Genomic DNA, 27,532 nt, shown 5'->3' on the forward strand with positions numbered 1-27,532 from the left:
CATCAATTCCTCGCCATTTGCGCGCCTCTCCTCCACCGCACCCTGCCCCGTTCCGCGTGCAGAGTGTCGCAGCGACCGGCCACCTCTGCTCCCTCCCGACCTGCACAGCTCCAGAGCTAGCTGCCGCCGCAAAAACACAATGGGCTCCGCTTCGCTGCTCGCACGAGCTTCCCGGGGAGTCGCAACACGGGGCGCATGGACACAGCTAAAGACACAACATGCCTCGAGGTGTGTAGACGTGCATATTGGCGACATTGGAGCATGAGCTGACCGCAATGCCTTTCGCAGCAGAATACCTGCCCTATCGGCACTGGCCCGCTACTATGCCTCTAAATGTATGATACATTCCGGAAAACCTGAAAAGCATCTCGGACAATCTCTAACAGGCAATGTACAGCTTACCCGCCGCATACCATCATCTCCATGCCCGCCCTCTCGCCTACCATGACCGCAGGAAACATTGGGGCTTGGCAAAAGAAGCCCGGTGACACCCTCTCCCCCGGAGACGTCCTGGTCGAGATCGAGACAGACAAGGCACAGATGGACTTCGAGTTCCAAGAGGAGGGTGTCCTCGCAAAGGTCCTGAAGGAGTCGGGCGAGAAGGATGTCGCCGTTGGCAACGTGAGCTGAGAACAAGCCATTGGGATAACTTCGGGGAATGCTAACGCACATCTCTAGCCAATCGCTGTCATGGTGGAAGAGGGAGGTGATATCTCAGCGTTCGAGGGCTTCAGCATCGAGGATGCCGGTGGAGAGAAGTCTGCTTCCGAGAGCAAGAAGCAGGGTGGACAAGAAGCAGCAGACGCATCAGAGCCACCGAACACCGAGGGATCTGGAACCGCACCACCAGCACCAAAGCAGGAGGCTCCTAAGGCTGTCGAATCCGAATCTACTGGCGAGAAGCTCCAGCCTTCGATCGAGCGATCGGTCATCGGACCAGCTCTTGCGAAGCTCGCTCTGGAGAAGGGCGTCTCACTCAAGGATATCAAGGGCAGTGGTCCAGGTGGCAAGATCACGAGGAAGGACATTGAGAACGCGAAGCCGTCCGCCGCTGCTCCAGCAGTTGCCGGTGCTGGTGCAGCACCAACTTTCGAGGATCTCGAGGCCAGCTCCATGCGCAAGACCATTGCCAAGCGCCTGACAGAGTCCATGAACCAGAACCCACACTACTTTGTCGCATCCGCCGTCTCCGTATCGAAGCTCCTCAAGCTCCGCGCGGCACTCAACTCATCGGCGGACGGCAAGTACAAGCTCTCCGTAAACGACTTCCTAGTCAAAGCTCTCGCGCACGCTGCCCGCAAGGTCCCAGCTGCCAACAGCTCATGGCGTGAAGAGAACGGCAAGGTCTTCATTCGTCAACACAACACTGTCGATGTCTCCGTTGCTGTCGCTACTCCCGTTGGACTCATGACTCCTATCGTCAAGAACGTTACTGGATCTGGTCTCGAGGCTGTTTCATCACAAATCAAGGACCTTGGTAAGCGTGCACGCGATGGTAAGCTCAAGCCAGAGGAATACCAGGGCGGCACTATCACTATCTCCAACATGGGCATGAACGACGCCATTGATCGATTTACCGCTGTCATCAACCCACCTCAAGCCACCATCCTGGCAGTCGGTGCCGTGAAGAAGGTTGCCGTGCCAAGCGAGGATGGTGAGGGTGTTGAGTGGGAAGAGCAGATCGTCCTTACTGGCTCGTTCGACCACAAGGTTGTCGATGGTGCGGTTGGTGGCGAGTTCATGCGCGAGTTGAAGAAGGTCATCGAGAACCCACTCGAGCTTCTGCTATAAGCATTTTCCACGGATTGGAAAGCAGACATGAAATGAGAGGAGCACCAACAGACTATAGAAGTCAAAGTTGACAGCCCAGGCCAGGACAAGCTGCGGAACAAACGCAGCAGCAGCAGCAGCAGCACACCCAGGCGAAATTTGCATCTTGATTGTGGAAATGTGTATAGTGAGCGAAATGCGACGGAGTCAGACGGGTCTTTCACAGGGGATGGATATTGCATATGAGAGCACGTGTCAAGTATCTAACCCCTCAACTTTTGTGCTTGTTCGTTGATAGTAGCCCAGGGATGTACCATCAAAGGAGCAGATGACAAGTTGTGTGGAATTTTCATGTTCTTCAGTTGCAAGACTTCAAAGTGAAATCTCGAGGGCAGTTTCCTTCAGTTCACGATTACTTATTCACTTCGACAGGCAGGCACGGCTTTGAAAAGCCAATTGGCTCTATTCCAGGCAGGCAGGAGTTCACATGACAATATGGTAGAGCACAAGATTGCCCATCATGTGCCGATGCTGATGAAAAGTTGCATTCACTCATCAACAGCTACCATAAAACCACAGAACTTCTCACCAATTACACCTTTGACCTTCGATACGATACATCCACCAAAACAGTCGACTCGCATCCCTGATCAATAGCACTTCACTACACAACGTACTCATTCACTGGACACTCAACAAAAGAACCAAGCCATGTCGACACTACCGGACAACCACATGCCCAACAGCGTCTCGTTAGAGAGAATGGTGGAACAGCTCCGTTCGCAAAACCACAACGACTTCAGCATCAAGACAACCGTAGTCCCGGATGGAACCATGAAGGGTCGACTCATTATCGAAGTTCAGACGAAGGTTGGCTTTCGCCTCCTTGATCTCCCGCCTGAACTGCGCGAGCGAATCTATGGATATGTGTTCGCCGAGAGAAAAGGCTACCAGATCGACATCTACAGCGGCAGTTTCAGCAGAAAGAGAGGCGTTGAGCGCGGTCCAACCGAGAGTACCAAGCTGGTCTGCGGACCCAATTTTCGCAACCGCAAGACCCATATTGGCCAGATTTGGGACCATCAGACGGCGAAGTGGGTTGGCGGTCCCCCGAGTGGACTGAGCCTATTGCTCGTCAACAAACAAATTCACCACGAGGCAGCACCTGTTGCCTACAGAATGAACCGATTCATCTTCAAGAATGAAGTGTTCAGTCGCGTGGATCGATTTGTGGAAGTCATTGGATCTTCAGCCAAGCACCTCGGAGAGGTCGAAGTCCAGAAGGTCCGAGGTTTCAAGCAGCTCAAGCAGATCTTGGGAGCGCTGGAGAACGCTAGCGGTCTTCATCGGTTGTACCTACCAGAGCGCTTGGTCTATCGGGAGGCGAAGGAGGCTGCCAAAGACCCACAGGACCCAGAATCGTGGGCCTGCGCCTTCCACAAAGTCATTCGGCTGTTTCTGATAGAGCTGAAGAAGAAGTATAAGGCATCGAATCGGGTCTGGAAGGTCAGCGATATAGTTCAATTCACACGTGGGACAGTGTGGTTGAACGACATGGCCGGCCAGTCCAGAGAGGACTTCGAGGTCTTCGAGGGAGCTTTCAGGGAGATTGCCAGAGCATACCTCGATGAAGAGTGAGAAGGCACAGTACGGAGATGAGCCTCGATGTTCTACACGATTAATTCACTAAAAGCATTGTTTTCTATGTATGGACATACAGATCTCCGCTACGGAGCGTTATTCCAAGCACAAATACACGGATATCAATCTGGGGCTCGCCTATCTTCGCACAAGAACATACACGAGAACAATAGAGTTGCGTTGAACTTCGAATGGTCTTCAAGCGCTACGGGTCAGTCGGAATAAGCAATACCAAGATCACGACTGTCATTTCACGGAGCCAGACGACACCCCCAGTGGCAAGGTCGAACCCGAAACTACGGAGACATACAGCAGCACCGATGGCTGACTTGTTCTACTCTCACCTGGTCCTTCTGCCCTCTCCGCTTTTCTCTTGCTCGTCTGGCGAAAATATATTTGTCTCCACATACAAGCACGCGACCCGACCCAACGATTGTTACATACGCAAAGACAGGGGTCTGGTCCTGACATCGGAGAGCGCCGTTCTGTCCTCTTCTCCTTTCTCTTGGGTGGCAAAAGCCTTTCGTCTCTGGATACAAGCATACGATGCGACCCAACGGTTATGGCAAACGCAAGCACGAGCGTCTCTTCCTGGTATCAGAGTCAACCCTTCGGCCTCTTCTCGTTTCCCTTGGAGGGCAGAAGCTTTTCGTCTCTACATACAAGCACGCGATACGAGCCAGCGATTATTGCAAACGTAAGCACGGGGGTCATTTTTTGGTATCAGAGAGCGCCCTTCTACCTCTTCTCTTTTCATTCCTCGGTCGGCAAAAGCTCTTCGTCTCTACATACAGCACTCGATACGACCCAATGATTGTTCCGATTACCAGAATGAGGAACTCACCACTATATCAGAGAGCGCCACATATCCCCTTCTCCTTTCTATTTCTCGGATGCCGAAACCTTTTCCTCTCTGCACACTCGATACGACCCAACGATTGTTCCAATTACCAGAATGAGCGCATCATCTCTGTATCAGAGAGCGTCTTCCTACTCTCTTCTCCTTTCTCTTTCTCGATTGGCAAAAGCATTTCGTCTCTACCTACAAACACCGGATCCAACCCAACGATATTCTTGATCGCAAGGACAGAGGGCTCCTACCCATCGCAGAGAGCGGCCTACAGAACTGCTGGAAACAAGTAGGGGTTGAGGGGTTTGGGAGCCATGGGCAGTCTCGTTCGATAGGAAGTACCTGCAATGGCCGGTGCAGGCTGTCGACGGAGCAAACACATATCTGATTGCAACAGATCAGTGCATCGTAGCTCATGCTGAGATCTCAAATCCTGTCTCCAATCAACAATGCTTTACAGTCGTTTCACCGCGATACTTCCCCCTATCTGCGCAATTCGAATCATGTACGGAGTAGTGTAGCGCAAAATGGCCACGAGTAGAAGATCGATGAGATTGGAAAAACAATCTGCTTGCCACTACACACATTGAAGGGTGTTTAACGATGTTAAAGCCTTGGAACATAGTATCCTCCATCGACACATACACATCTATCTTCAATAACCTCTACAAACGCCACAGAACACATACAAATCAACATCTCCTCCACTCTCAATATTGACCAAATGCACGAAATCGATATAGAACCCTCTTGCCATACCTCCCTTTACTCTCTCTCCACACACACCTTCCAAAATCATCCTCCAATCAACCAAACCTAACTCCCAATCTCAACGAACAACCCCTCATCAGCTCTAACCATGCCAGAAACAACAAGGCAACCAACGAGCTACAGTGGCAGTAGCAGCAGTGGAATGACATGCACTGCTGGTCCTAGCGACGCTTGGAAAAATACTGGGCCAAGGCCGACGAAACAGTCAACAACTTCCCCAGCAGATCTTGCTGCAAAGGCTGCGACGGCTACGATGAACAAGAAGGGCGCGGAGTGGGCTGCGAAGTCGAAGTAAGATGTGTTGGGGCAATGGCTGTGGTTGATGGGCGCTCAGGTCTATTCTTGACAGTCGCTCCCTCGACTGTGTTACGAAGAGCGTGGTCGTAGGCTTGCAGCATTTAGCTGAACGAATGGACAATTGAAGCAGACTGTTTGTGCATGCTTTGCGTGTCGTGATTATGTATGTCATGTGTAGCGTAATACTGGCAAGCTACCACAAGCAACTCTGCAAGGGTGGTATCCAAAACCACGATCGACCCTTCCCGCGCGGAGAATAGTCAATCATGATGAGAATCCTTCTCGACATGTGACATACATATTCTGCTGCGTAGAAGAGCCAATGCGCCAACCAAATCAACTCGTCTTTCCCCCCTCTCTACCCCCTGTACGTCCATCCTACTGCTCCTCATCAAGTATCTCCTGTATACATCTCTGCAATTCGCCCGAGTTTCCTGCATCCTCCCAGCAGCACGAGAATTCGCCACCAATCTGGAGGATCTGACTGACATCCACATTGCGGTTGGCAAACTCCTTCTCCAATACACGAAGCAGCGGCGCGCAATTCTGAACGAGATCCCTGATCCTAGGCGTCTTTGGATCATCGTAGGGACAGAACTCATCGTGAGAGAATTCGATTCTTCGAAGATCCGTAGCCACAGCAGCTAGCTTAACCATTGCAGACTTGACTGTGGATTTGACATATCCTTTCGGGCCGACGATGACATGCCGCAGGTGTTGAGCGCGCATACCAATGGTGTCGAGGAAGTGGTCGAGTGCCGTGGTGGTCTTGAACGTGAACGTATTACTGCCGTATAGTACTGCCGTTGCTTCGAGGCAGATTGCCTTATTGACGAATATAATGGCGTTCTCAATAGGAGGCGCATCGACCCATTCGCCTTTCGTCTTGTCGTACGCCTGAAACCGCCCGTTGTGATGGTGGTTATAGTTTCGTTTGTGGTCAGCGTTGACGATTTCTCGGCCGTGCTTCGAACCGCTGCGAAGCTCGAGTCTGATCGGCTCAAGTTTTACGAGAGCATGTTTGTAAATCTCGATTCGAGCCTCCGAGGGCAGGTCGCGTAAACGGAAGGGCTTTGCTTCAGGACTAGGAGGGGCACTGTGCGCCGTCGTCGGGCGTAGAGTGAGACCTGTTGTCGCCTCCTGTGGATTCCAGGCGGTGTCGATCTTGACTGTGCGGTGGACCCTTGTCGTGCATATAGGGCGTCGCTTGACCCTCATCGCTGCGACGTGCACTGACTATACAGACATCGTTCAAGGTTGGAGAGGATGGGAGGAAGATCTGAAAGAGCGGCGGGAGAAAAAGCCCTCTTTGCTTGTGACGTCGATACTGAAGGGTGAATGCTCTGTGGCTTCTCCTTTCACGCCCAGGCATTCCACTCCCGCTCTAGGCGCTCCCAAAGAGTAGACGGACTTTTACATGTGTGGTTGCAGCAGTTCGTGTCGTGTTCATGTCATCCAAGACTTCTAGCGCTTCGAGCTGCTTCCTTGTAACGTAGACTCAGTGCTCTGGCTTTCTGAAAAGTCGTACACGGAAGTCCCGAATACTGGTCCAAAGGGACCAGTGAGCAAGAGTCCGCGAGCAATCTGGACATATCAGTCCAGAGCTTCAGAAGACCGGCAAAAGGAGTCCAACGTCTGCCACGCAAAAAAATCTTTTCTGGACCATCAACGGACTCCGTAGGAGATGGCGAGGAGGACTGCAGGATCTAGCCTGCCCTTCTGCCATGCCTGCAAGGTTGATCGATCATCTCCAGATCCATGGCCAGTCATCGCAATATAATTCCGCAGAACAGTTGTATAAAAATCGTGCACGTCCAAGCCTCACGTCACGTCTCACCCATCAACCTCTTGACCTTCTCCAACAGCGGCTGACTCTCGCGACCTAGCTTCCTCTGGCCATTCTTGCCTCCCGTCCTAGCCTTCGCCATTGCTTTCCTGAACTTCTCGCGCTCGGCAATCTTCTGTTCTCTCTGCCGCTGTGCCTCCTCGCGGGCTTTCCGCCTTTCTTCGGCCTCTGCCTTTCTCTGCTGTGCCTCTTCGTACTCTTTGCTGAAAGGCGCATGTTTCGGCCTGCGCTTCCATTCCCGTCGCTGCGTTCGCTCCTGCTCGGGTTCTTCCTCCTGGTCCATCAAGACTTGTCGGTCAGGATGCGGTGCTACACTTGGCTCTTCTTGTTGTTGCTCGATTTCTGCTGCCATGGAGGCTGGGATAGGAATGCTCTCTTCCTGCTCAGGCACTTTCCCCTGCTTCTTCAGCTTTCCGTACTCCTTTCGTATCTTCGCCTTCTCGATCAGGTCGGCCTTGATTTTTTGCACTACTTCCTGTCAGTTCTCCGCTAGCTTTTGGCGGGCGACACGCGATTCTACCTTTTCGACGGTGGACGCCATCCGGCAAGTTTGCAGGCCCGACCTGGAAGCCCTTCTTTGGACGCTTCTTCTCGCCGCCATCGTCGCCATCTCGTTTCCTCTTTTCCGACATCTTTGCGACTTGTTATCGAGGAACCTAATTGGTACTGCAGGGCAAGCGTGAAATCGATGTCGGAAGTCGGGAAAATCGTCGTTCGCCTGGATAAGGCCCCACATGGATCGATCCGGAGACGATAAGCGTGCAACGCCGAAAGTCAAATGACGCGAGATGAACCATGTGATACTCGTTTGGCTGATGACTCGGCGTGGCGGCAGAGGAGGGGAGACAGGAGCCGGAGGGGAAACGGTCGTTCTTGCTTGCTCTTTCCCACTTCCTCACACTCGACCCAGTTGCAGAAGCGACGCCCCGCAGCCATTCAGGTGCGGCAGCAAGGTGGACGTCACGCTGGAGCACTCCTTTGTCACCAACACCGCCGCACGGAAGTCGACCACCTGAAACACCCACTCGCACTTCCAATCACCTCAGACGCCGTTCCCATACCCCTCTCGCCACGTCAGACATGGTCATAGTGGCACGCCCACAATAAGCACAAATCCGCGAGAGTCACACCCTGAATCATCTTGCAAACCTGCAAACTCCCACTTGCCCTGTGACGACGTGAAGTGCTCGGGGCCAGACTGGTGGCTCCGAGCGAGGAATGGCTGTGAATAATGGATGCCCTGAATGCCAGCCACAGTCCGGACAAATGTCGTCTCGGAGCAGCGGCGAGCAGGAGAGGAGCAGTACGGCGAAGGCGAGGGCGGTGAGCCCAGACAATGGTACCGCGAATCCGAACATCTTCAATCCATATTACACCGGACGACCACGGACACCGGCCAACGGGAGCAAGTCAAGCACGCTGGATCGGCAGGAGCTGATCAGGAGGATCAAGAGCGGCTCTAGGCCATCTTCGCCTGAGCTCGAACGACCCGCTTCGAGCGAGTACAGCAGGATCATTAGGATAAAGAGCAGAGAATCTCGTCCAACTTCGCCTGAGCCCGAGAGGCCGGTCTCGAATGGATTGGAGCGGAAGCGCAGGTCACCAGTGCCTTTCTCCTCACTGGCAAACGCTCAAGATGTGCGGGCACAGTCTCCAGAAGCACAGCAGGACAATTTGGCATTGGGCTTGCAGATCGAGAGACCGCGATCTGCTCTTCACCGCGGCGACTTCAGGGAGCAAAGTCAACCATCGGAGCAGTTCAGCGCTCAAACACCTATCAAAGAAGAGTCACATACTGTGCTCTCGACTTCGCCTATTGTGCCATGGCATCCGGCGTTCCCAGCAACATATAGAACACTTCGCCGAGAGCAAGACGAAACTCGTGCTGAGCACGCCATTCCGATCCCTCGCCCCGAACGACACCGTACTGTCTCAAACGCTTCACTTGCTGCAAACTTCGTCTACAAGCCACCCACCAGCCCACTCGTGCAATCATCGCGGCCTGATACGCCTGAGCCGCCGACTTCTGAAGACCTGCGGAGTCCGGAGAAAAGTCGTCGCCATACCTTTTCGCCACGCTCGTTCAACCACTTCCAATCGGCGCTTAACTATCCGACTGTAGCCCGCGTTGCACCACCCTTGCGATCAGAGAAATCATTTCCGTACCAAGCCCACCAGCCCAGTCGATCCGTAAATCCCACATCGCCTTACGCCAGTCTACCACATACCCCACGAGCAGGGCAGAGAAGGCCATCTGTCTCTGAATTACCACTTCTTCATGCGCCCCTAGTTGGCTCATACGAAGAGTCGATACTCCGAGGTCGTATGTCTACTACGCCATCGAAGCCTCTAAATTTCATGGCGCAAATCGGTGTGCTTGGAAGAGGAAATTGCAAGTCAAATTTGAGATGTCCTCCTCACGTACAGATACCTTTTCCCGCAGTATTTTACAGCTATGGTGCCGCAAGCAAGACGCCAGCGATCGATCAGCCCAGTCCTTATGTCGGCCTCGTAGATCTGGAAAATGGTCTACCCAGTGCTGAACAGCCTAGAGACAGAAGACGAGAGAGGGTACAAGCCTCACATAGTAATAATGGCAGTCGTGCTAGCTCGCCAAATGGTTCTGGGCCCGACACAGCAACGCGCCGGAGGCGCACTAAGCAGAAGCGCCGTTCTGGTTCACCTAGAGCACCGCCAGGCGGCAGTTATCGCATACCCCAGCAAGGCCAGCTGCAGATTGTGCTTAAGAATCCCAACAAAACTGCTGTCAAGCTCTTCCTCGTGCCCTACGACCTCTCCGATATGGAACCAGGTCAAAAGACCTTCATACGTCAGCGCAGTTACTCGGCTGGACCGATCATTGATATGCCGCTCACTTCGCGTGCCAACTACGGCACCGATAGGCCAGAAGCTGCGCTGAGCCCGACTGGAGATCCCAACGATAAACCCATGTTGCGATATTTGATCCATTTACATATCTGCTGCCCTTCGAAAGGAAGATACTTTTTGTACAAATCAGTTCGCGTTGTGTTTGCGAATCGAGTGCCCGACGGCAAAGAGAAACTGCGAAACGAGATACAGATGCCAGAGCCCCGTTATAGTGCGTACAAATCTGGCAGGGAATCGAATGTTGGCAGCACGACTTGTACACCTGCGCAAGACAACGCGCGACGACGGAGCGCTCTCGATCCTGCAATGTCAGAGTCGAGATGGCCACCTCCACCGTATCTAGCACAATCCATGCCGAACACCGAACCGGTTGCACAGCAGCAATACGATGTGCCGACACCGACGCTACCGCGACAATTCACCACATTGCCCACTTTGCCGTCACGCCCTTCGAGTCGAAGCTTCAGCGATAACATGGATCTGGATTCTGGCTCACAAGGGACACGTTCACCTTTGTCACCAGCATCCACACAGGGAGATGAGATGAGGCGAAGCATTCCAAAGCTGGACGACCCTTTCACGTTCGAACGAGACCTTAGCCGGGAGAGAAGGAGTGGTAATGGAAACAATGAAAGCCTCATAGCGAGGAGACTGATGGATCTTGCATTTCAGAAACAGCGTGGGCTGTGATCGTTGCATCCTTCTACATTAAGCATATTAGCGAGGCGTTGGAGGTGTCAACTAGACTGCGATTTTCTTTCGACCTTTGTCGGGATTCAGGACATAGAACTGCACAGCATCGGCAGAACGATACTCTGCTCTACATATCCAACTCAATGAACAACGACTCGACCCAGTATTTCGGCAAACCCATCGATCGGTAAAGCAAGCAATATACAGTCGCTTATCTGTCTCGGCCAGGAAGGATGTCAGCGATGTTGCACGATCAGATCCGGCTAAGCACTCTTTGGAATGTCCATGGTCATGATCGTCATCGGGAAAAGCCACAAACTGCAGATCTGCATAAAAGCATCGTAGCGTTGAAGCTTCGAAGCAGCCAATTCCGCCCACGAAAACAACCGACCATTCGAAATAGGAAGTGAAGTTCATCGAAGGTACAACAACTACATGATGACGATTCGGTGATGTTCGAAAATTAGCGTCTATCTATGCGGCTGTTCTACACTGACTTTCAACAAATTAACGATATAGCTCCACTTCCGTCCTCCTCTCTCGTTGCATTGCCGTCGATCTTCTCATCCTTGCTATTGCGATGCATTCCACAGCTCTCGCCACAGCACTTACGCTGCTGGCGTACAATGCGAATGCACATCCCATCACCGATGAATTGGGCGAACAAGAGCTATCGGCGAGGCAAGCTAATCGCTTCAGCTTCTTTCCACTCAAGACCCCTCTGACCGGTCCTTGCGATCTCGAACATGGACCGGATGGAGCTTTGTGGGGCGAAGGCATCCTCGCCAACAACATCTTTCGTATCGACCCAAGCACGGGTCTAGTGGAAGAGTATCCAATTCCATTCACCACGCCTATTTCGAATGAGACAATACCCATCCCCACAATCTTGGGTCAGCGAGCGGCCTTTTCGTGTGCTATTCGGAGAGGTGCAGATGGGAATCTGTATGCTGCAAACGGTAAGAGCTGTAAATTCATTCAAGAGAAGATTATGAACTGATCAGAATTGACTGCACAGGACTGCGGAACCAGCTCGTCCGCATCAGTCCCGTAACACGCGAGATTGAAGTCTTGCAGCCGCCTGGAACCGGCGCACTTGGAAACCTGCAGCCGTTCAATGATTTGTACACATCCGACGATGGCATGTGGTACACTCAGACGACGGGCAATGTATTTCAGAGGTTCGACTACGAGAGTGAGACCTGGGAGACCTACAACGTCCCCACTCCAGCCTCTCTGCCGCTTGGACTTTACGTCGCTTCGGACAAAAAAGTCTATGTGGCTGAAGTGCTGGCAAACAAGATTTTGGTGCTCGATCGAGAGAAGAATGAAATCAATGAGTATCCGATTCCGGAGCCATTGCAGTAAGATCCATGTCTTGCATCCAGATGTTCGAAAAGTCACTGACCAAGAGCCGTAGAATGCCAACCGTAATCCGAGCCGAACGCAATGGCTGGGTCTATTTTGCCCTGTTCACTGGAAACGGCATCGGTCGTATCAACATGAAGACACACAAGATCGAGATCTTTCACACCAACAAGCTCGCTCCTCTCGGTGCAGAGGATACCATCGACAAATACGGCGGCGTATACTCGAGCTTCTTCAATGTCAATGGTCTTGCGAGACTCAACACCGACACCCTGAAGTTCAGCTATATCAACTTCCCGCGATCGATCAACCTGCCATTGTTGGATGTGCCGCCATATGTCGATGTGGCAGTCAATTATGGTCCTGGCGATGCCGTGTGGTTTACCGATGTGAGCGGCAATCGTGTTGGTCGATATGATATTAGTGGACTGTACGGCTGAGCATCGTAGTCCATAGTGAGAGCAACACCAACTAAGTCACTCGCGCAATGACTTCTCCGTGCATCATGGCGAATGCAGCATCCTCATCTTCAATCCAGTCTTTCCAAGCCATTGCCCACTTCTCCAACGTTTCGGATGACACGCCCATGTCCATGGCACGATCAGCGAAAAGTCCTTGGGTACACCTTCCAGGCCAATGACCACCATACTCCCTCCTACCCTCAGGAGAATCATATGAAGTGACGTTCGTCGAGGTCAGGATCTCCTTGTCAATGATTCCAGCCTCTTTCAACCAGCTTTTCAATTTCCTCCCAGCATCTGTGGTCCCTCCATTGCCCTCATGCACTTTGATGATCGTTCGAAAACACTCTTGCAATTCGTCATATTCACCATCCGGCCAAAATCTCCCACTTCTCAGATCACCCTCTCTCAAACAGATCGCTCCACCCGTTCTTACAACCTCAACCATTTCCTTCAATCCTGACACCGGATCAGGTAAATGTGCTACAACCTGATGCGTGTACGCCACATTGAATTTCCCCTGCTCCTTCAACGCCTCAAGATCAAATACACTCCCCTTCACAAACTCCAAATTCTTAACCCCTCTTCGTTCCGCATAAACTTTCGCGCTCTCCAACATCGCAGCAGAAACATCAAGTCCAACAACCTGTGCTTCAGGAAACATCTCAGCAACATCAACAGTAATTTCTCCCGAACCGCAACCAACGTCCAAGATCCGGAGCCTGTCTTCCGTCTCATCATTCTTCACATTAATCTGCTTCGCTCTGGCAAGCTCAGATATCGTCGCAATCATATACCCGCAATGTGTTTCGGCTTTAGTCTTCTTCTTGCCTTTCGCTCCAAACCCCATATCTTCTCTGTCAAATTTCTTGTCGTCCCCATCCAACGCATCTTTCCTCTTGAAATACCTCCTATACTCCTCCTGCAATTGCTGCTCATTTCTCGGCCATCCATCACCAACACTCTCATCCCAGGGGTCCGAGCTATGGTTGTTCTTGGCGTTCGAACACAAATTTCCCATTCTCGCTAGAATGTGCTTGCTAAGCAGCAGAAAGCGTCGTTACACAGCATACGCAAGCTTTGAAATGTGGAGTTCGCGAGTGAATGATGATACTTGATGTCCATAATAATTCTTGTACGTTTGCTCTCGATATTGATTCGCAGTCGTGTATTGATGCCTGGTGTTGATCATACTAGCCGCTGATCTAGCTCTACCCGAGACATGGTGCTAGAGAGAGACGACACATCTCCTGCTGGACAACGATTAGTTGATATGGTATCGCTGCTGAAGTCATGGAATGGAGCTGAAGACAGGCTTGGACAGCACGAGGCTGGATATCCGGGATGTCGAGGAAAGGGAAACTCTAATCACCCCATCATTTGCTTGGCCAACTCTGCTGGGGGTGAGAACTCTGTTCCTTTCGCTACCAGATCCATAACATCCCTGCACTTCATGTGCCACTCTATCAAGTCAAATGAGATCAAACATTGGTCAGTACAAGTGCGTTCGAAATGTCCATACATGTAAACTGACTATACATTTTAAGCTCTTCGCGGCCCTACTGATCAGACAGCAGCGCGAACTGTAATTGTACAGTGAAGCATGCCTGGATTGAACAACTGTGTGTGATCAGCATGCCCTGTACTGGTATGCTCCCAGCCTTTCCCGATCCCATCGTCTCCGAATCAAAGCGCCTAGCTCACGGCCGCTGAGCCCAGATGTCTCATCGAGATGTTGCCCCCTTCACAACATGGCTTGGTACACATATGCGCTGACCATCCACGAATAAAGCCTGTGCGGCATAGAAATGTGCACCGTACAAATGTGCGCCTCGATCAAAGCAGTGGTAACATGTCGAACATGGTTTCCAAGCGAGCAAGACTATGCATTGCATCCATGCATGAGTGTGTTCTTTGGCCATTGATAGCCGGCGTCCTTCCAGGACGTGTGGTTCGCGTTGCGGTAGGCTTCAGGGTGCCGCGCAATATATTCCGTGGTTGGGTATCCTTTCGGGTCACAGGTCACCTCATGACTCGAGTCGGCGTCGGTGTTCTGATACCATCGGACGTAGTCGACGCGCATAATAGTTGGGAACCTGAGGTTGGCTTGGTCGATGGCGACCCAACTATGGGAAAAGCCAAGATTCAAGATCATCGACAATGGTTCTTCAGCGACCAGTCGTTGCTGGATATTGCCGTTCGGCCCAATCGCTCGACCATCGAAGCCCATCATCTCGTCATCAGCCACGAACCAGGTAACATGAGCATCCTCGCCGCTCCCTGGCTCATATTCGAACGCGAACTTCTGGAACGCCTTGCCGTCGTACCAGTCGTTATTGAGCATAGTCACAGTCGATATGGCTTGTTGGAATGGCCCGCCGGTGTAGGTGTTGACCATACTGAAGTTGTACTCTGGTATCTCCATGAAGTCGTAGTTGGGGTAGTAGAAAAGATCGAACGGCGCCACCTGATATGATTGTGTGGCCACCCCCAAATTGAGACTGCCCCAGTCTGCACTGACTTCGATGATATCGATCTCAGGCGCACCGCGGCCAGTCCCAGGTGATGGATGATCTTCATTGTGACAAGTACAACTCGGCAAGCGCTGTCCGGGTAAGAAGCTGATGCCATCCGGTGATGACTGATTGGGAGTGATGCCGACATCGCAGTCGCTGTAGGTATACGGCCACATACCGTCAGTCGATGCGAGGTAGCCAGGCCTTCCGAGATTACCCATGGTCCAGACACCCGGCCACAGGCCGTGGATACCAGCAGGTCCTGGCAAGCTGACCGAAACTTCGAAGACGCCTCCTTTGAAGCACAGCTGATTCCAAGAATTCAACATGCCTGATCTGTAGTCGAGGTCATGGTTGCGAAAGGCATCAAGTTGAAGCTGTAGACTGCCGTCACCTTGCGTTCCGTTAGTTTGTTCAAAGGCGACACCATACACAAATACTCACCTGTGTTGACAGCATCCGGGTCATACCATTCGAGGTCTTTGGTGGCTCCATACCAGATGTCGGGTGCGAACCAGTACGGATCGTCACCTTCGTAGAAGGTCCTGTTCTTTACGTTGAATTCGTCACTGAAAACGAGCTTCAGAGTATCGCCATTGACACTTTGGCGGGTCATTGCTGAAGCCGGGGTGTCTGGATCAATGAGGCCACGCCTCATGTTCTTCAACAACGGGTATACCTCATCGTTGACATGAGCCCAAGGCTCTGGTTTTGTGTGGCCCGGCATCTGGTCTAGCGGAGTTTCATACGTGTATGGTATGAGGTTCGTCCCGAGGAACGAAACAACGGGCAAGACAATGAAGATTGTGCAGAGCCCGGTGAGCAAGAAAACAATGCCGATAGTGTTGACGATGTTCTCTCTGGAAAAGCGTTCTCGAAGAGTGAGCTTGTATCGTCGATCATCGTCCCATGCAGGCATGTGCATATCGTCATCATCCTCTTTTTCATCCATGTAAAGTACGTACGGAGCGCCGAGTCGATCATCCACGAAGTGGGGTATGAAGGCCGCTTTCTCGGGGTCTGCGTTGTGTATAAAGGTCGGCGTCGCCGCTCGAGTGATGGCCACTGGAGCTGCTGTGGTAACAGGATCTGCGGATTCTGCGTCCGGTTGATCAGATGTCGGTGTATCCTCATTGGCCTCTCGAAGTGAAGCGAGTGACACGCGGTGGTCGTCTTTGAAGGGGTTCGACTGCACCGACGATCGATTCGACAGCTCTGCGGATGATTTTGTCTTGGCAGGCGCAAGGTGGTGGTCGGACGAGCCGAACGTTGGTAACCGTACTGCTGGCGGAGCACATGCAGGCAGATCATGCTGAGAAGTATTCGCCGAGTTCGACCTGGTAGCGAATGGATTGTAGTAGCGCGTATAATCTGTTCCGAGATCTTGCACAGCTCTGGGAGTGGGATGTGACAATGTTGAATACGACCCCTGATGTGCCATCTCTGTAGCCGAGACAGCTTGTCGTGGCGGTGTGTGCGGTCCATTGTATGATACATCTTCTGTGGCGGGTATCAGGGCCACGTTTCGATAAGGTATTGACAGCCCTTCGGACGAGCTGGCTGTGCTCGAGCCGCTATTCTTTCGCACACCCGACTCCGCAGTGGTGTTCGAGGCGACGGGACCCAGAGGAGAAGGTATGGGCGGAGCATATGGTGAAAGGCCTGAGTGTTGCCGTCGTGGCTCGGGTCGAGGACCATCCAATGGCGCAGCTTGTGCTGTTGAAACCTTCGCCCGCCCGTTGCTGGACCTTCGGCCTTCCCGAGAGGCTTCTCGCGAACTGGGGCGTAAGGCCTCGCGCAACGACTGTGCAGAGGCTTGAGCGTTGAGGTTGGTGGCAGACCGGCCAGCCTGTTGAACTTGCCTGTCGTCGCTGCCGTCCAATGTCCGCTGTGGCCCCCGCAGTGTTGGTTGTAGGTGATGCTTGGTCAGTTTACGGGGTTGCGAGGGTGCCATCGCTTGTAAGCGAATGAACTAAGGTCCCTCCAAGGCCATACGATGTTGCTGAGCGGACGGCGGGCGGTGCTGGGTTCGAGTCGACGGCTACAGGTACGCCATGTGCATGAGCGACGCGATGGCTTCGGGTTTCCGAGCAACTGCGGTCTGGCGGTAGGCAGGTATCACTCGAGCCGGGGGGCGAAGGCAGGAGGCAGGCGTGGACGGATGTCTGCAAGTCGAGTGCTTCTGATTTCAATTGATGCAACAGCTTCGGCTCTGCAGCACTGACAATGCGGGTTGGACAAAAGCTGCTTCTCAATGTCGTGATGAAGGTCGATCGCGGTGGTGGTAGCGAGTGTGAGGGCGTCAAACGAGCGACTAAGGTAAGGACCTCGAAGATGTTGAGCTTCAGAGTCGACGACGAGGCACACTGGTAATGGCACGCACGCGGTTTTGGCCGACCTTGCCGTGTTTCTCTGCAGCTCAACTGCCCGTAGTGCGCAACGCGGATTGCTGCATTGAAGCTGCAGGAACGCGACTGCCGTGTGCAGCGCGTGAAATGAGAAGCGACGACACGCGTGCATCGAGTTGCCTCGAGCGGTCTCCTCTTATCAAAGAACGACGTGCCTTTTCATCAACGACAGTATGTCACGCCGTGGCCGAGAAGATATTCTACAGCCTAGAAGTGCAACTGACGCGGGCTGACGCTGGGGGCTCTTCATCGTAAGGACTTCTTCAGCTGGACGGAACGAATCTACATGTGTGGACGCTGCATGTAGTTCTATTTGTGTTCAGAAAGTTCTCGCAACCAAGAAGATCAAACCATTACCCACGCCTGCAAGCAGCTCTGTGAAGCCAGGGCAGAGATGAGACTGTGGGTTCGGATGCTCGCCCTCTCGAGCAGCGCTAGCCTTCAACACCGACCGATCTTGCAATCGATTTGCGGATGTGCTTCTGCACTTCTGCACATTCAAGCTTGGCATGGTCGCATCGACATCCGTGTGGATGGTGTTTCGCCGCGTCCTCCTGGCCATGGCCCAAGGACTTGAACTGGCAATAAAGACACTTTTCCCAGGTCAAATGGACCAGATCAAGCACGTCCGGCAGATCGTCTTGAGCCACTCGTGATTTGTGGAGCGACACCATCATAGTCTTGCAATCCGAGGCGAATGTGCCAGTGCTGACACCGCCAGCGTGATCAAATGTGCTGCTGACGTCGTTATAGTCGAACGCTAGCGAACGTAGACGCTTTGCTTCTCGCAACTTGAAGAAGACCGATCGAGCTTTGGTCTTCTTATACGACAGCTCTCCGAATGAGACATCGCGGAGCAAGCTTCGCATCGTCCCAATGTTTTCGAGGAACGTCTGACAGGTCGTAAAGTCGCAAAACTTGAACTCGTTACCATACAGGGTCGAGGCCACTTCGTGATGGATCTGCTTGTTGACTGTCATGAGACCAAGCGCACTCGGTGGCTTATTGACCCACGTCTCCTTGTTCTTGTCCCAATGAGTCGATGTCTCACGGAAGCGGTCCGTACTGACTGCCCGGGTTGTATGTCCTCTGCGCCTCAGCTGGCTAATGGAAATCCCGTCATCGTCCAGAAAACACTCGTCATAGATCATCTGGCGAATCTCCGCTGGCAGTTCCAGAAAAGGGAAGTGCTCTGTGGAAGGCTCGAGCAACAGGATGTGGTGTCCCTTCAGCGGGCCTTCAGTGAATGTGAGCTGCGACTGTCAGCATGTACATCACGATGTACATCTCATGACAACTGACTGGTCTGAGCCTGAAAGCATCGCTGTGCTTCACCTTGATTTGCTGAACAAAGCTGCCTGATTTTGAGTCGTACTGGAAACGTCAGCGGGCGATCTAGGTGTGGGACAAGAGCATGTATTCTGAACTTACCACCGAGGTCTCTGACAAGTTCGCGTGCTTCGGCCGTGATGTCTTCGTTCTCCAGTGCTTGAAACCCGGGTATGCAGGCTGGGAAGCAACATGTCCACCAAGCTTCTGGTTCTCAGTCGAAGGACGAGCTTTGCGCTTCTTTTGCGTTGCCATCGTGTCGAGGCAATGTGTCGTGGGTACAGTTCAGCGCACCGTTTGCGCAGAAGAAATTGGGAGGGATTTGGCAGTATGGCTGGAGTGTGAGGCAGCCATCGCTCTTCTCGCGTCAAGGGAAGGAACACTTTCGACGCGTTCGCGACGCTCATCCACCACATCCGTCGGCGCATCCGTGGATCACACAGCCAGCACCAGCACAGCACAGTCGACCTGTACGCACCGCTTTGAAGCAATCTATGACAGGTTGAACTTCTCCTTGAGAAATTGTTTCACCTGCGCGTTGCCACCCTTCCCAACATTCTCTCCCAGCCCCATGACCTTCAGCCCTTCAAGGCTTCGCGCTCTGCTCAACGCCACATATTCCTGTCCCTCCTCAAAACTTCGCCCAAGATCAACTATCACTCGGTTGAGCGTCATGCCTTGAGATTTGTGAATTGTCATAGCCCATGCCGCAATCAGCGGAATCTGCGTTCTTGCCAGCAAAGTATAGGGCTTCTCGTCCCCCAGCTCATTGACCTGGCAATCCGCGTAGACAGTCCTTCTAAGGCCATTGTCGAACTCCACAATTGGCCACATCTTGTTCTGATTGCGAGGTTGCAGAATGAAATCTTGGATCTGACCTTGTCGGAGCTCGGCGTATTCACCTCGCAATTCTCCCTGCACCATGCTCTCGGATGGCTCTGGCGAAGTCTCTCTGCCGTATCGAGACTTCTTGCCGCTAGAGCGAGAGAACGACGTGAGTCTTCCACCGCCTTCGCGTACTGCCGCTTTGGGGAGCTTTGACTCGGCGTACGGCTCAAATCCGATCACTCTTCCTTGGCTCCCATTGACCAGGCCGTTCGCGATATCGAGATTCACGAGCAGCACAACAAGCATGCCCGCTTTGAACTCTACAAGGGTATCGAGGCGATGTTCACGCAAAGCTTCAAGCGAGTTGTCTACTGGCGAGCGTCGACCTTTCTCGCGAAGATTGCCGTGTGTTTCGTTCCAGCTGAAGTAGTCCAGACAACGAAACTCCCGCTTGGCAGTCTTGAGCCTGTCGAACTCGGTCTGGTTGATTCGCCTGACCTCTTCTCGCGTCGGAAATAGCTTGACGGCATTCTTGACATCGCAGGGATGGTCCAGTAGGAGCTGACGATCAGCGTTCGTAAGCGGCTTTCCGATCCTCAGTTTCTGCAGAATGCCGATGAAGACCTCATCGCTTTGGCGATGAATGTTGGTCAAGTTGACGTGCTTGAACTTGCAATCTTCCCAGACCGCGCTTCGAAAAGCCCATTTGTCATCATCGTTGCAGTCTCCGTGCAGCGGACATCGATAAAGTGTCTCTCCTCGGGGTCCCACTTTCCTGATTTGTTCCCTGCCACAGGTCATGCAAAATTGAAATGGCTTCACGGGAGGCAGCTGACAGAAGTCGCCTGTGACAACCAGCTGCACGCCACCGAATGGCAAATCCCTTCCGCGAGCTGCCTGCATGATCTTGCTGAGCCTGGTGAGAAGGTGGTTTTCGACCATGCTAACTTCATCAATGACCAGTACGTCCGTGTCTCTGAACCTTTTCGAGACAAACTTGCCATGTGCTGCATTGACAAGTTCATCAAGTGGTCGTTTCATGTGCCCGGGAGTCCATCCTGCATATGTCCAAGTTGTAGAGCCGTTGATATCCAAAGCCGCCTTGCCCGTCGGGGCTATGATCCTGACTGTCTTACCAAGTTCGCGAAGGCGCGGCACGAATGCTTTCAATACGGTAGATTTACCACAGCCGGCCGAACCCGTATAAAACACATTCTTCCCTGCTAGAATGGCATCTACAACTTCTTGCTGCTCACCGCACAGTTTAGGCTCGGATTGAGGTGGAGGTGGCGGTGGCGGTTGCGCTTGTGCCGCTGCGGGTGACACGTGTTGTGGCGGCGAGCTCGAAGTGAGGTCAACGACTGGCGGCATGGGTCTGAGATTCGCGAGAACCGCTCCCGCAATCTGACGCTGTTGAACTGCCTCGTCCTGAAACATTTTGTTTTCGGTTTTCAGGTCGACTGCGCTTGTATTGTGAGGGTTCGCCGCAGGAAGGTCAAACACTTTCAAACAGGCGTAGTCTCGAAGGCCTGCTTCACGCACAAGCTCTGCGGCACTCAACCTCTGACCCTCAAAGTGAAGGCAAACTGCTTGTGTGACAGGGATTTCGAACTCCTTCCTGGCTACTGTGATGATCTTTTCGAAGGTTGTGTTCTGGATACGTCAGTCTGGATTCAGCAGTTCAAGACATGCGCAAGCTTACCATGGATGCTTTACACCTGTAGTCCGGCTTTCCTTGCCTCCTCAGAATAAGCTTGATTCCATTCGAAGAAGATACAGCTGATTTGTCTGTAACTGTGGCTGGAGGCAGCTCGGCTTCCATCTTCGGTTGGACGAGCAGGTGAGCAGGAGCGGTGGGTTGCTGAGATGGAAGCTGTGAACCGCGTACCAGCGAAGCAGCACTTGTGTTCTTCAGTTTTGCTTTTCTCGCCTTCTTCCGAGGCATGGACACGTCTTCATCAGCGGTCCTTGCACGTATGGACGCAATCTTCGCCTGGAGCCCAGCTGCCTGTTCTTCCAATGCGTTTTCATCGTCAGAGTCGCTACCAGGTAGGAACCTTGAAGGGCCACTTCCTTGCATGTCGTCTTCCCGTTTACGCTTCTCAGTTGTCGCCGGTGCCAGTTCCTTGCGAGACGGCAGATTGGATGAGGCCTGCGCTAAGGGCATTCTCTCAACGGCCGGTTTGTTGGCTGCAGATAGCAGCGGATTCCCACTGTTCGATACAGCAGTAGTTATTTCCGCTATCTTGTGCGCAAATTGTTGGCTCAGCTTATACTGCAAGATGTCAATCATTGAGCCGTTGACGTACGAGCGAAGCATGATGGCCCTATCGGAGGGAGCTTGTGAGATCTCGAAGCCATGTGATGCGCTCCGCTGGAGGTCCAGATCCTGAATAGCTTGTCGCACATGTAGGTCTGTAGGCACCCAGCGCAATTGCTCCTCATCGTTCAAGGTAAAAGATCTTTGGATTAATTGCGCACCTTCCCGCACAAGAACTTCGAAGTTGTCGCTCGTTGCACCGCAATGTTCGGCAAGCTGTTCCACCATGAAAGATGTGACCGTCGAGTCAATGCCACGTTGCCGACAGCTTTGCAATATTTCGGTATAGTCTTGATTTAATATGCGGCGATACGCCGCACCCGTTGGCGAAAGCCATTTGGACCCGTCTCCATGCGATGCGTATAGGAATACAGAGTCAGCAGCCGGTGCTGTCAAGTGCTGGTATCCGGCCATCATCAATCAACAGATCTTCGCTTGCACCATCACGGGGTGGAGCACAGAAGACGTGTCGACTCGCCGTCGAGACAATATCCTCAGCGACTCGCTGCATATACAGCCAGATGCACAAATTCTCAGATTAAGCTCATTGATCAATGCACACAAACGAAAGCTCGGTAGAATAATGCTGTCCCAAGATCGTGGTCGAGTGCAGTAAGTTATACGCGAAGTGAGAACGCGAAGCGCGTTTTCCGAGTTTCAGCCGGAGTCAGCGGAGCCGGGGCCGCAGAGGTTCATTCATTCGCCCCTGAACCTGGATCGACAAGGTGCCAAAATGATGGCTTTCAGTTCATTATTCAATTCTGACCTTCAGGCCTTTTCAGCTGTATAGGGTGTTCCCAATCGCTACTAAAGCGTATGCCAATCCCAATTGCTGCCCATAGCGCCGCGCTTATGCTTGTCCCAATGCATCCAATATATACAAAAGAGCTACAACTCAGAACGCTCAGGGTATCGAATCCTCCCAAACGCCGAATCATCATTCATCAGTCGTCAAAGTCTCTCGCGCCGAGGAACGAGAAATTTTTCATTCCTTCTCTTGGGCAGTCCGAGGCCGTGGCGTCGCAAGGCATGCTAGTACTCTAGCCGCAGCTTCTCCACTACCCTCAAAACACTGATGCTGAAACACAGAAGCCATGCCACCAGGCTGATCAGTAGCACTCCACTCAGAGCTTTCTGTTTGTAGCAAATTTCTGCGTTGTTAGGGCATGTTTTCGGTATTTGAAGTGGTATGTCGCCAATGATTTGCGTTCCTTGCTCATAGCACGCCCAACTGGAATCTGCTAGGGCGCTGAAGGCCAGGGAGAGATTTGAGGCGGAGAAGACGATGAAGTAGAGATCGCAGAGCAGTAACAGCGTCTTAGCAGCCACTGAACGCAATCCGAGACTAAGAACATATTAGCCAACAAGCCGTGTGCGATCATGTACTCTCGGTACCCACGGTTTCGATGTATATTCATCCCATGTTATGTATCCAATGTAGGGTATCGCAAAAGCTGGTACAATGATGCCCATATACGTCGAGGCGCGGGGAGCACACTGGTTAAAGCGATCATTGTCCCTGTTGACTCTGTTCACGGTTCGTAGTATAGTGGCCGCAACGCCCAACGCGCCACAAGAGAATGCCAGTACCACAAGACGGAAGACCAAGGGCACGAAAGCGTTCTTAAGCAGTAGACGCCAGAAAAATCGCACACTTCTCTCCTGCCTCTCCGGGCTGATCAGCCATTTCCCTCGGAAGAGCAGGCCTCGAAACCCACGCGGTCTCTTGTTGTCCAGATGTATTTCGTCTTCCTCTTCCCATCCTCTATCGTAGATGGGCACATTTTCTCGCATCCACGATGCGCTCCTGACTATCCCTTGGCCGCGATGTTCCCTGGGGTTCGGCCCTGATTGCATAAATGGTATCCATCGCGCTTGGTGTTCCGCTATGGGGGCAGATAACAGTCCCGGCTCTGCATCCCGATATCCGTCAAGTTTGCGTCCGGGTTGGTATTTCGTGGGAACTTTGTAATGTCGCGTGTTGGGTAGTGTAGGCGCTGGCTCTATGAAGGGCGCCTGCTCATCGTTGGCGTGTATCCATGGCGGCAAGGAGCCGGGTTGATGCGGATCGACGGTCTCGGCGGTTGATGTGGAAGCGTGCGATGTGGATGTCGTCGGCTGGTATGGGTTACTGGTAAGGAGCGTGGCGCGTTGTGACATCTGCATGGCGGTCGGACGCAAGAAGAGAGGAAGAAGGAGAAGGGAAGGGAGTCGCCGGAATCACCACCGCCCAGGCATGCGCGCGCAGTGGGGAGAGGACATGAAGGTGCAGGAGGTGGTGGAGCCCGGAGGCGGAACTCAGCAGATTGCAATAATGAAGCTGGGGTTCGCGATGACGCTCTGCACGCACCCAGCCACGCTGCAGCTCTGCGTCTGGTGTTCCAAAAACCTGGCCCGAAGCGCGCCTCGCACGGCGATTTGAGAGCACCGCAGCCTGGGCGAAGCTGGGCGCGTCCCTCTCTTTCCCACCGCACCATCGACAACACCATCGACGTGGACGTGCAGGGAACAGCTTGCTTATTCACCTTATACGAGACCGCTTTCGGTTCCGAGATCGATTATCGCAAGACCGCAGATATGCTTAAATGATACGCATACACTGGCGGAATACCAAGGTCATCCGGCTCAACCGAAAATGTCTCACCAACGCGCCAACCCTTGCGCGGCGACGCACTGGCTTGCAGCAATCGGACGACCACTCGTCGAAAGCACTGCTCAAAGACGTGCATTTGTTCTCAATGCCAGAATTTTCATCCCCGCTCATATATCGTACTGCATACTATCGGCAATCGTATTCTACAATCAGCGTCAATCCTCATCACGGTCATCCAGCATGATCCCTCTTCCAAGCTGGCGCCACACACAACTCTCAGCTCAAGATCAGATGCCAAGCAGAGCCCGTCTGTCCGTATGAGATACTTCGCGTATCTCCGTTCTGGTCACGGCGATCACGCCTCTCCTTTACACTTTTCGTCCTGGTCGCATAATAACGTCCGCTCTTGGTCCTGTTAAGAGGCGGTCGTTCATTCACAGCTTCATTCGTCGTTGGTGGCGTCGGGGGCGGGCTGGCGAGTGTCGTATCGTAATAGTCCCTGGCATGCTATCAGTTCCACGCTCATTCCATCCGCACGGATGAATTGAGTAGGTGACTGGAACACCATTCAAAACAGAACATAGTCGAGCGCGTAGAATCCTGCCTCCACTACGGGACAGCAGGATGGCGGAACTGGCATCACCTCAATGGTGGACTGGCATCGCCTGAGCAGCTGGCAGGTCGCTTATGCGCATCCACGATCCAGCGTGGGTTTGTCGAGGGCAATGTGTTGAGAGGTCTTACCATCCACCTCTGCCCTCCTCCGCAATTTTTCCACTAACATCACGCCGCCTGGATTGAGTTTCTGATCCAAACACATTCATATCGGCAATGTCCGCTCCAGTCCTGGAGATGACTCTCGTGCCTTGCTTCTGCTGGGCTGGAGCCTTGAAGTGCGGGAATGCACCACTCTGATTTCCACGGACACCGCGAGTTGCGGCAGCCAAGTCGCCATATTGCTTTCTGCTTGGGGTGTTGTTTTTCGATCGCCCACCGCTGACCATACTCGAGGTCATCAATGAAGGTGCCGATTCGGAGTACACTGATGAAGCGACAGTGCCTTGCGAGGCTACAGTGAGTTGTCGAGCAACACCGATCTCGGTAGGATCGTAATTCTCCTTGTCCTCCTGCGTTAGAGCTTTGCCCAGCTCGCTTTCTGGCACAGGCGGGGTTGGAGGATTCATCTTTAAAGGCTGCACTTGCTGTTGCTGTGGCTCAAACGAGTCCGCTCGCTGCAGCTCGACGTTCGGTAGCTTTGGTTCGCGGGAGTGAGCAGTAAAAGGTCGGTCGCTGGCATGCGTACGCGGTGTGCCAAGGTCTGCTACGTCCGCGTCAGGCATCACGTACCAGTTGTCATTCAGCAGACCGGCCTTCTGTTGTGTTCGAACAGCGTCTCGTGACGGGGCGGATGTATACCGCTCTGGTGTGCCTTGGTTCGCAAGAGGACGATCTGTGTATCCAGGAATGGGTGGGACATCTTCAATGTACATTGGGACGCCATGCTCGGCCGGAGACACCACGGTACCAGCTCGCGAACGATGACCAGAGCCAGCCACAGATACGCGTGAACTGCGAGCAGATTGTGGGCCTGGATGATAAGTGACCTCATCATACTGTTGCTTGGAGAAACGAGCAGAATCAGGGTTATGAGGTGAGTATGCCTGGTTTGAATCCGTTCTGCTGTGGCCCCTAGTAGAGGAAAATCACGCAGTTAGCAAGAGGAATGTATACGTCTCTCGAGGGCACCACACTTACCATGGAATGACTCTCGCTTCAGGATCCTTAACCATAGACGAACGTGAACCGTTCATAGTGCTGCCACTGTAGTACCCTGACTTCTTCTCCGACATGTCCGACGAGACAGACGAGATCGTCATTTCGGAGTTCTTGTGCTTGTGCTTCATCGACCTTCTGCGACTGCTGCCAGTCAAGTTGTCCTCAAGCGGGTTCATATCTGGAGGCAGGTTCGCAATCTTGCGGAACATGATGATCAAATAAATGTCGAGAAGGACGCTGATCAGGTGCAGTCCTCCCACAACTATGCTTGCGATGAAGGTCACATAAATGACAGTCGAGGTTGCAAAGTTGGTGTTGAAAAAGCTCGTCCATCGGTCCTTCTCAGTAGGCTGCATGTTGTAGTTTTGGTTGGAGTACAAGGCGATGAAGACGTAGAACGGAATCAGTCCTACGTCCATGAACAGCGCGAAGAAGTGGTAGCTGCTGCTGCTATTCGGCGTACGGCCCTTTGCTGGCCGGAGAAGGTGATAGATGGCGTACATGCTGATGACCACGTCCCACGCAGGCTACCACTAGTCAGTATGTAAACTTCAAGGTGGGCGACTTTGACTCACAGCAATCCGTATGATCCAGCCCGGCCCATCATTGGCCATCTTCAAACAGATAACGCAGACCAGGACACCCAGGGCCCCAAGTTCCTGCAATATCCGAAACGCGAACTGTACCCATCTTGTCCCAATGATCTTGCCTTTTGTGTTGGAAGGCAGTGGCTCGTGGTGCACTTCAGGGTTGTTGACCACCATGTAGCTGTCCGGATGCTGGTTGAAGTTGATCAATGGACGCCCATCCTGTTGAGAGAGTTTCTTCTGTCTTTCCGCTCGTTCAGCGAATGCTTGATAGTGAGCTTGAGTAGCCGCTCGCGGGTTAAAATCGGAATATGGGTAGGCGATGGACGTTCGTGAGCCCTCTAGTTGGCCATAGAGGTAGGGCTGTTGGACCATGGTGACGGCGAGCTGCTGGGCAACAACAATGCTATTGTTGCTGCGCGAGCTGCCTGCTAGTAGCGACTGTCGATGCGGAAGGACTGATGAACGAGAGAAGTATCGCAGAGGAATGTAATAAGAGCAATAGCGTGTGGCCACAGAGGTCCAAGAGGTCAACTAGTGGTCGCTCTGGTGCCAGGATGATGAGATGGTCGTCGGGATCCTCCTCACC

General features: G+C 52.8%; 11 protein-coding genes across 11 annotated transcripts; 4 read left to right on the plus strand and 7 right to left on the minus strand.

Moving 5' to 3' along the window:
* Positions 1-139: 139 nt before the first annotated feature.
* On the plus strand, positions 140-1,791 carry RHO25_005091 (uncharacterized protein; the record flags this gene model as incomplete). The annotated part of the gene is made up of 4 exons (XM_023595994.2): positions 140-228; positions 289-335; positions 398-621; positions 679-1,791. The coding sequence occupies 4 exons, from the start codon at positions 140-142 to the stop codon at positions 1,789-1,791; spliced, it is 1,473 nt and encodes a 490-aa protein (XP_023456468.1).
* A 690-nt stretch (positions 1,792-2,481) lies between these two features.
* RHO25_005092 (uncharacterized protein) lies at positions 2,482-3,408 on the plus strand (the record flags this gene model as incomplete). The annotated part of the gene is made up of 1 exon (XM_023595995.2): positions 2,482-3,408. The coding sequence occupies one exon, from the start codon at positions 2,482-2,484 to the stop codon at positions 3,406-3,408; it is 927 nt and encodes a 308-aa protein (XP_023456471.2).
* Positions 3,409-5,707: 2,299 nt separating this feature from the next.
* Positions 5,708-6,547, minus strand: RHO25_005093 (uncharacterized protein; the record flags this gene model as incomplete). Its single annotated transcript, XM_023595996.2, has 1 exon — positions 5,708-6,547. The coding sequence occupies one exon, from the start codon at positions 6,545-6,547 to the stop codon at positions 5,708-5,710; it is 840 nt and encodes a 279-aa protein (XP_023456470.1).
* Positions 6,548-7,155: 608 nt separating this feature from the next.
* RHO25_005094 (uncharacterized protein) lies at positions 7,156-7,807 on the minus strand (the record flags this gene model as incomplete). Its single annotated transcript, XM_023595997.2, has 2 exons — positions 7,156-7,643; positions 7,696-7,807. 2 exons carry the CDS (start codon positions 7,805-7,807, stop codon positions 7,156-7,158), a joined length of 600 nt encoding a protein of 199 aa, XP_023456463.1.
* A 634-nt stretch (positions 7,808-8,441) lies between these two features.
* On the plus strand, positions 8,442-10,754 carry RHO25_005095 (uncharacterized protein; the record flags this gene model as incomplete). Its single annotated transcript, XM_023595998.2, has 1 exon — positions 8,442-10,754. The coding sequence occupies one exon, from the start codon at positions 8,442-8,444 to the stop codon at positions 10,752-10,754; it is 2,313 nt and encodes a 770-aa protein (XP_023456462.2).
* Positions 10,755-11,337: 583 nt separating this feature from the next.
* RHO25_005096 (uncharacterized protein) lies at positions 11,338-12,565 on the plus strand (the record flags this gene model as incomplete). The annotated part of the gene is made up of 3 exons (XM_023595999.2): positions 11,338-11,716; positions 11,776-12,121; positions 12,178-12,565. The coding sequence occupies 3 exons, from the start codon at positions 11,338-11,340 to the stop codon at positions 12,563-12,565; spliced, it is 1,113 nt and encodes a 370-aa protein (XP_023457562.1).
* Positions 12,566-12,596: 31 nt separating this feature from the next.
* RHO25_005097 (uncharacterized protein) lies at positions 12,597-13,607 on the minus strand (the record flags this gene model as incomplete). Its single annotated transcript, XM_023596000.1, has 1 exon — positions 12,597-13,607. One exon carries the CDS (start codon positions 13,605-13,607, stop codon positions 12,597-12,599), a length of 1,011 nt encoding a protein of 336 aa, XP_023457561.1.
* An 861-nt stretch (positions 13,608-14,468) lies between these two features.
* Positions 14,469-17,056, minus strand: RHO25_005098 (uncharacterized protein; the record flags this gene model as incomplete). Its single annotated transcript, XM_023596001.2, has 2 exons — positions 14,469-15,496; positions 15,547-17,056. The coding sequence occupies 2 exons, from the start codon at positions 17,054-17,056 to the stop codon at positions 14,469-14,471; spliced, it is 2,538 nt and encodes an 845-aa protein (XP_023457152.1).
* Positions 17,057-17,944: 888 nt separating this feature from the next.
* On the minus strand, positions 17,945-19,094 carry RHO25_005099 (uncharacterized protein; the record flags this gene model as incomplete). The annotated part of the gene is made up of 3 exons (XM_023596002.2): positions 17,945-18,763; positions 18,813-18,884; positions 18,942-19,094. 3 exons carry the CDS (start codon positions 19,092-19,094, stop codon positions 17,945-17,947), a joined length of 1,044 nt encoding a protein of 347 aa, XP_023457560.1.
* A 3,925-nt stretch (positions 19,095-23,019) lies between these two features.
* On the minus strand, positions 23,020-24,153 carry RHO25_005100 (uncharacterized protein; the record flags this gene model as incomplete). Its single annotated transcript, XM_023596004.2, has 2 exons — positions 23,020-23,332; positions 23,387-24,153. 2 exons carry the CDS (start codon positions 24,151-24,153, stop codon positions 23,020-23,022), a joined length of 1,080 nt encoding a protein of 359 aa, XP_023457557.1.
* A 703-nt stretch (positions 24,154-24,856) lies between these two features.
* On the minus strand, positions 24,857-27,318 carry RHO25_005101 (uncharacterized protein; the record flags this gene model as incomplete). The annotated part of the gene is made up of 4 exons (XM_023596006.2): positions 24,857-25,079; positions 25,325-26,269; positions 26,336-26,883; positions 26,932-27,318. 4 exons carry the CDS (start codon positions 27,316-27,318, stop codon positions 24,857-24,859), a joined length of 2,103 nt encoding a protein of 700 aa, XP_023457555.1.
* Positions 27,319-27,532: the final 214 nt, after the last annotated feature.

The sequence above is a fragment of the Cercospora beticola genome, chromosome 3 (genome assembly GCF_033473495.1).
Source record: "Cercospora beticola chromosome 3, complete sequence".
Lineage (NCBI taxonomy): Eukaryota > Fungi > Ascomycota > Dothideomycetes > Mycosphaerellales > Mycosphaerellaceae > Cercospora > Cercospora beticola.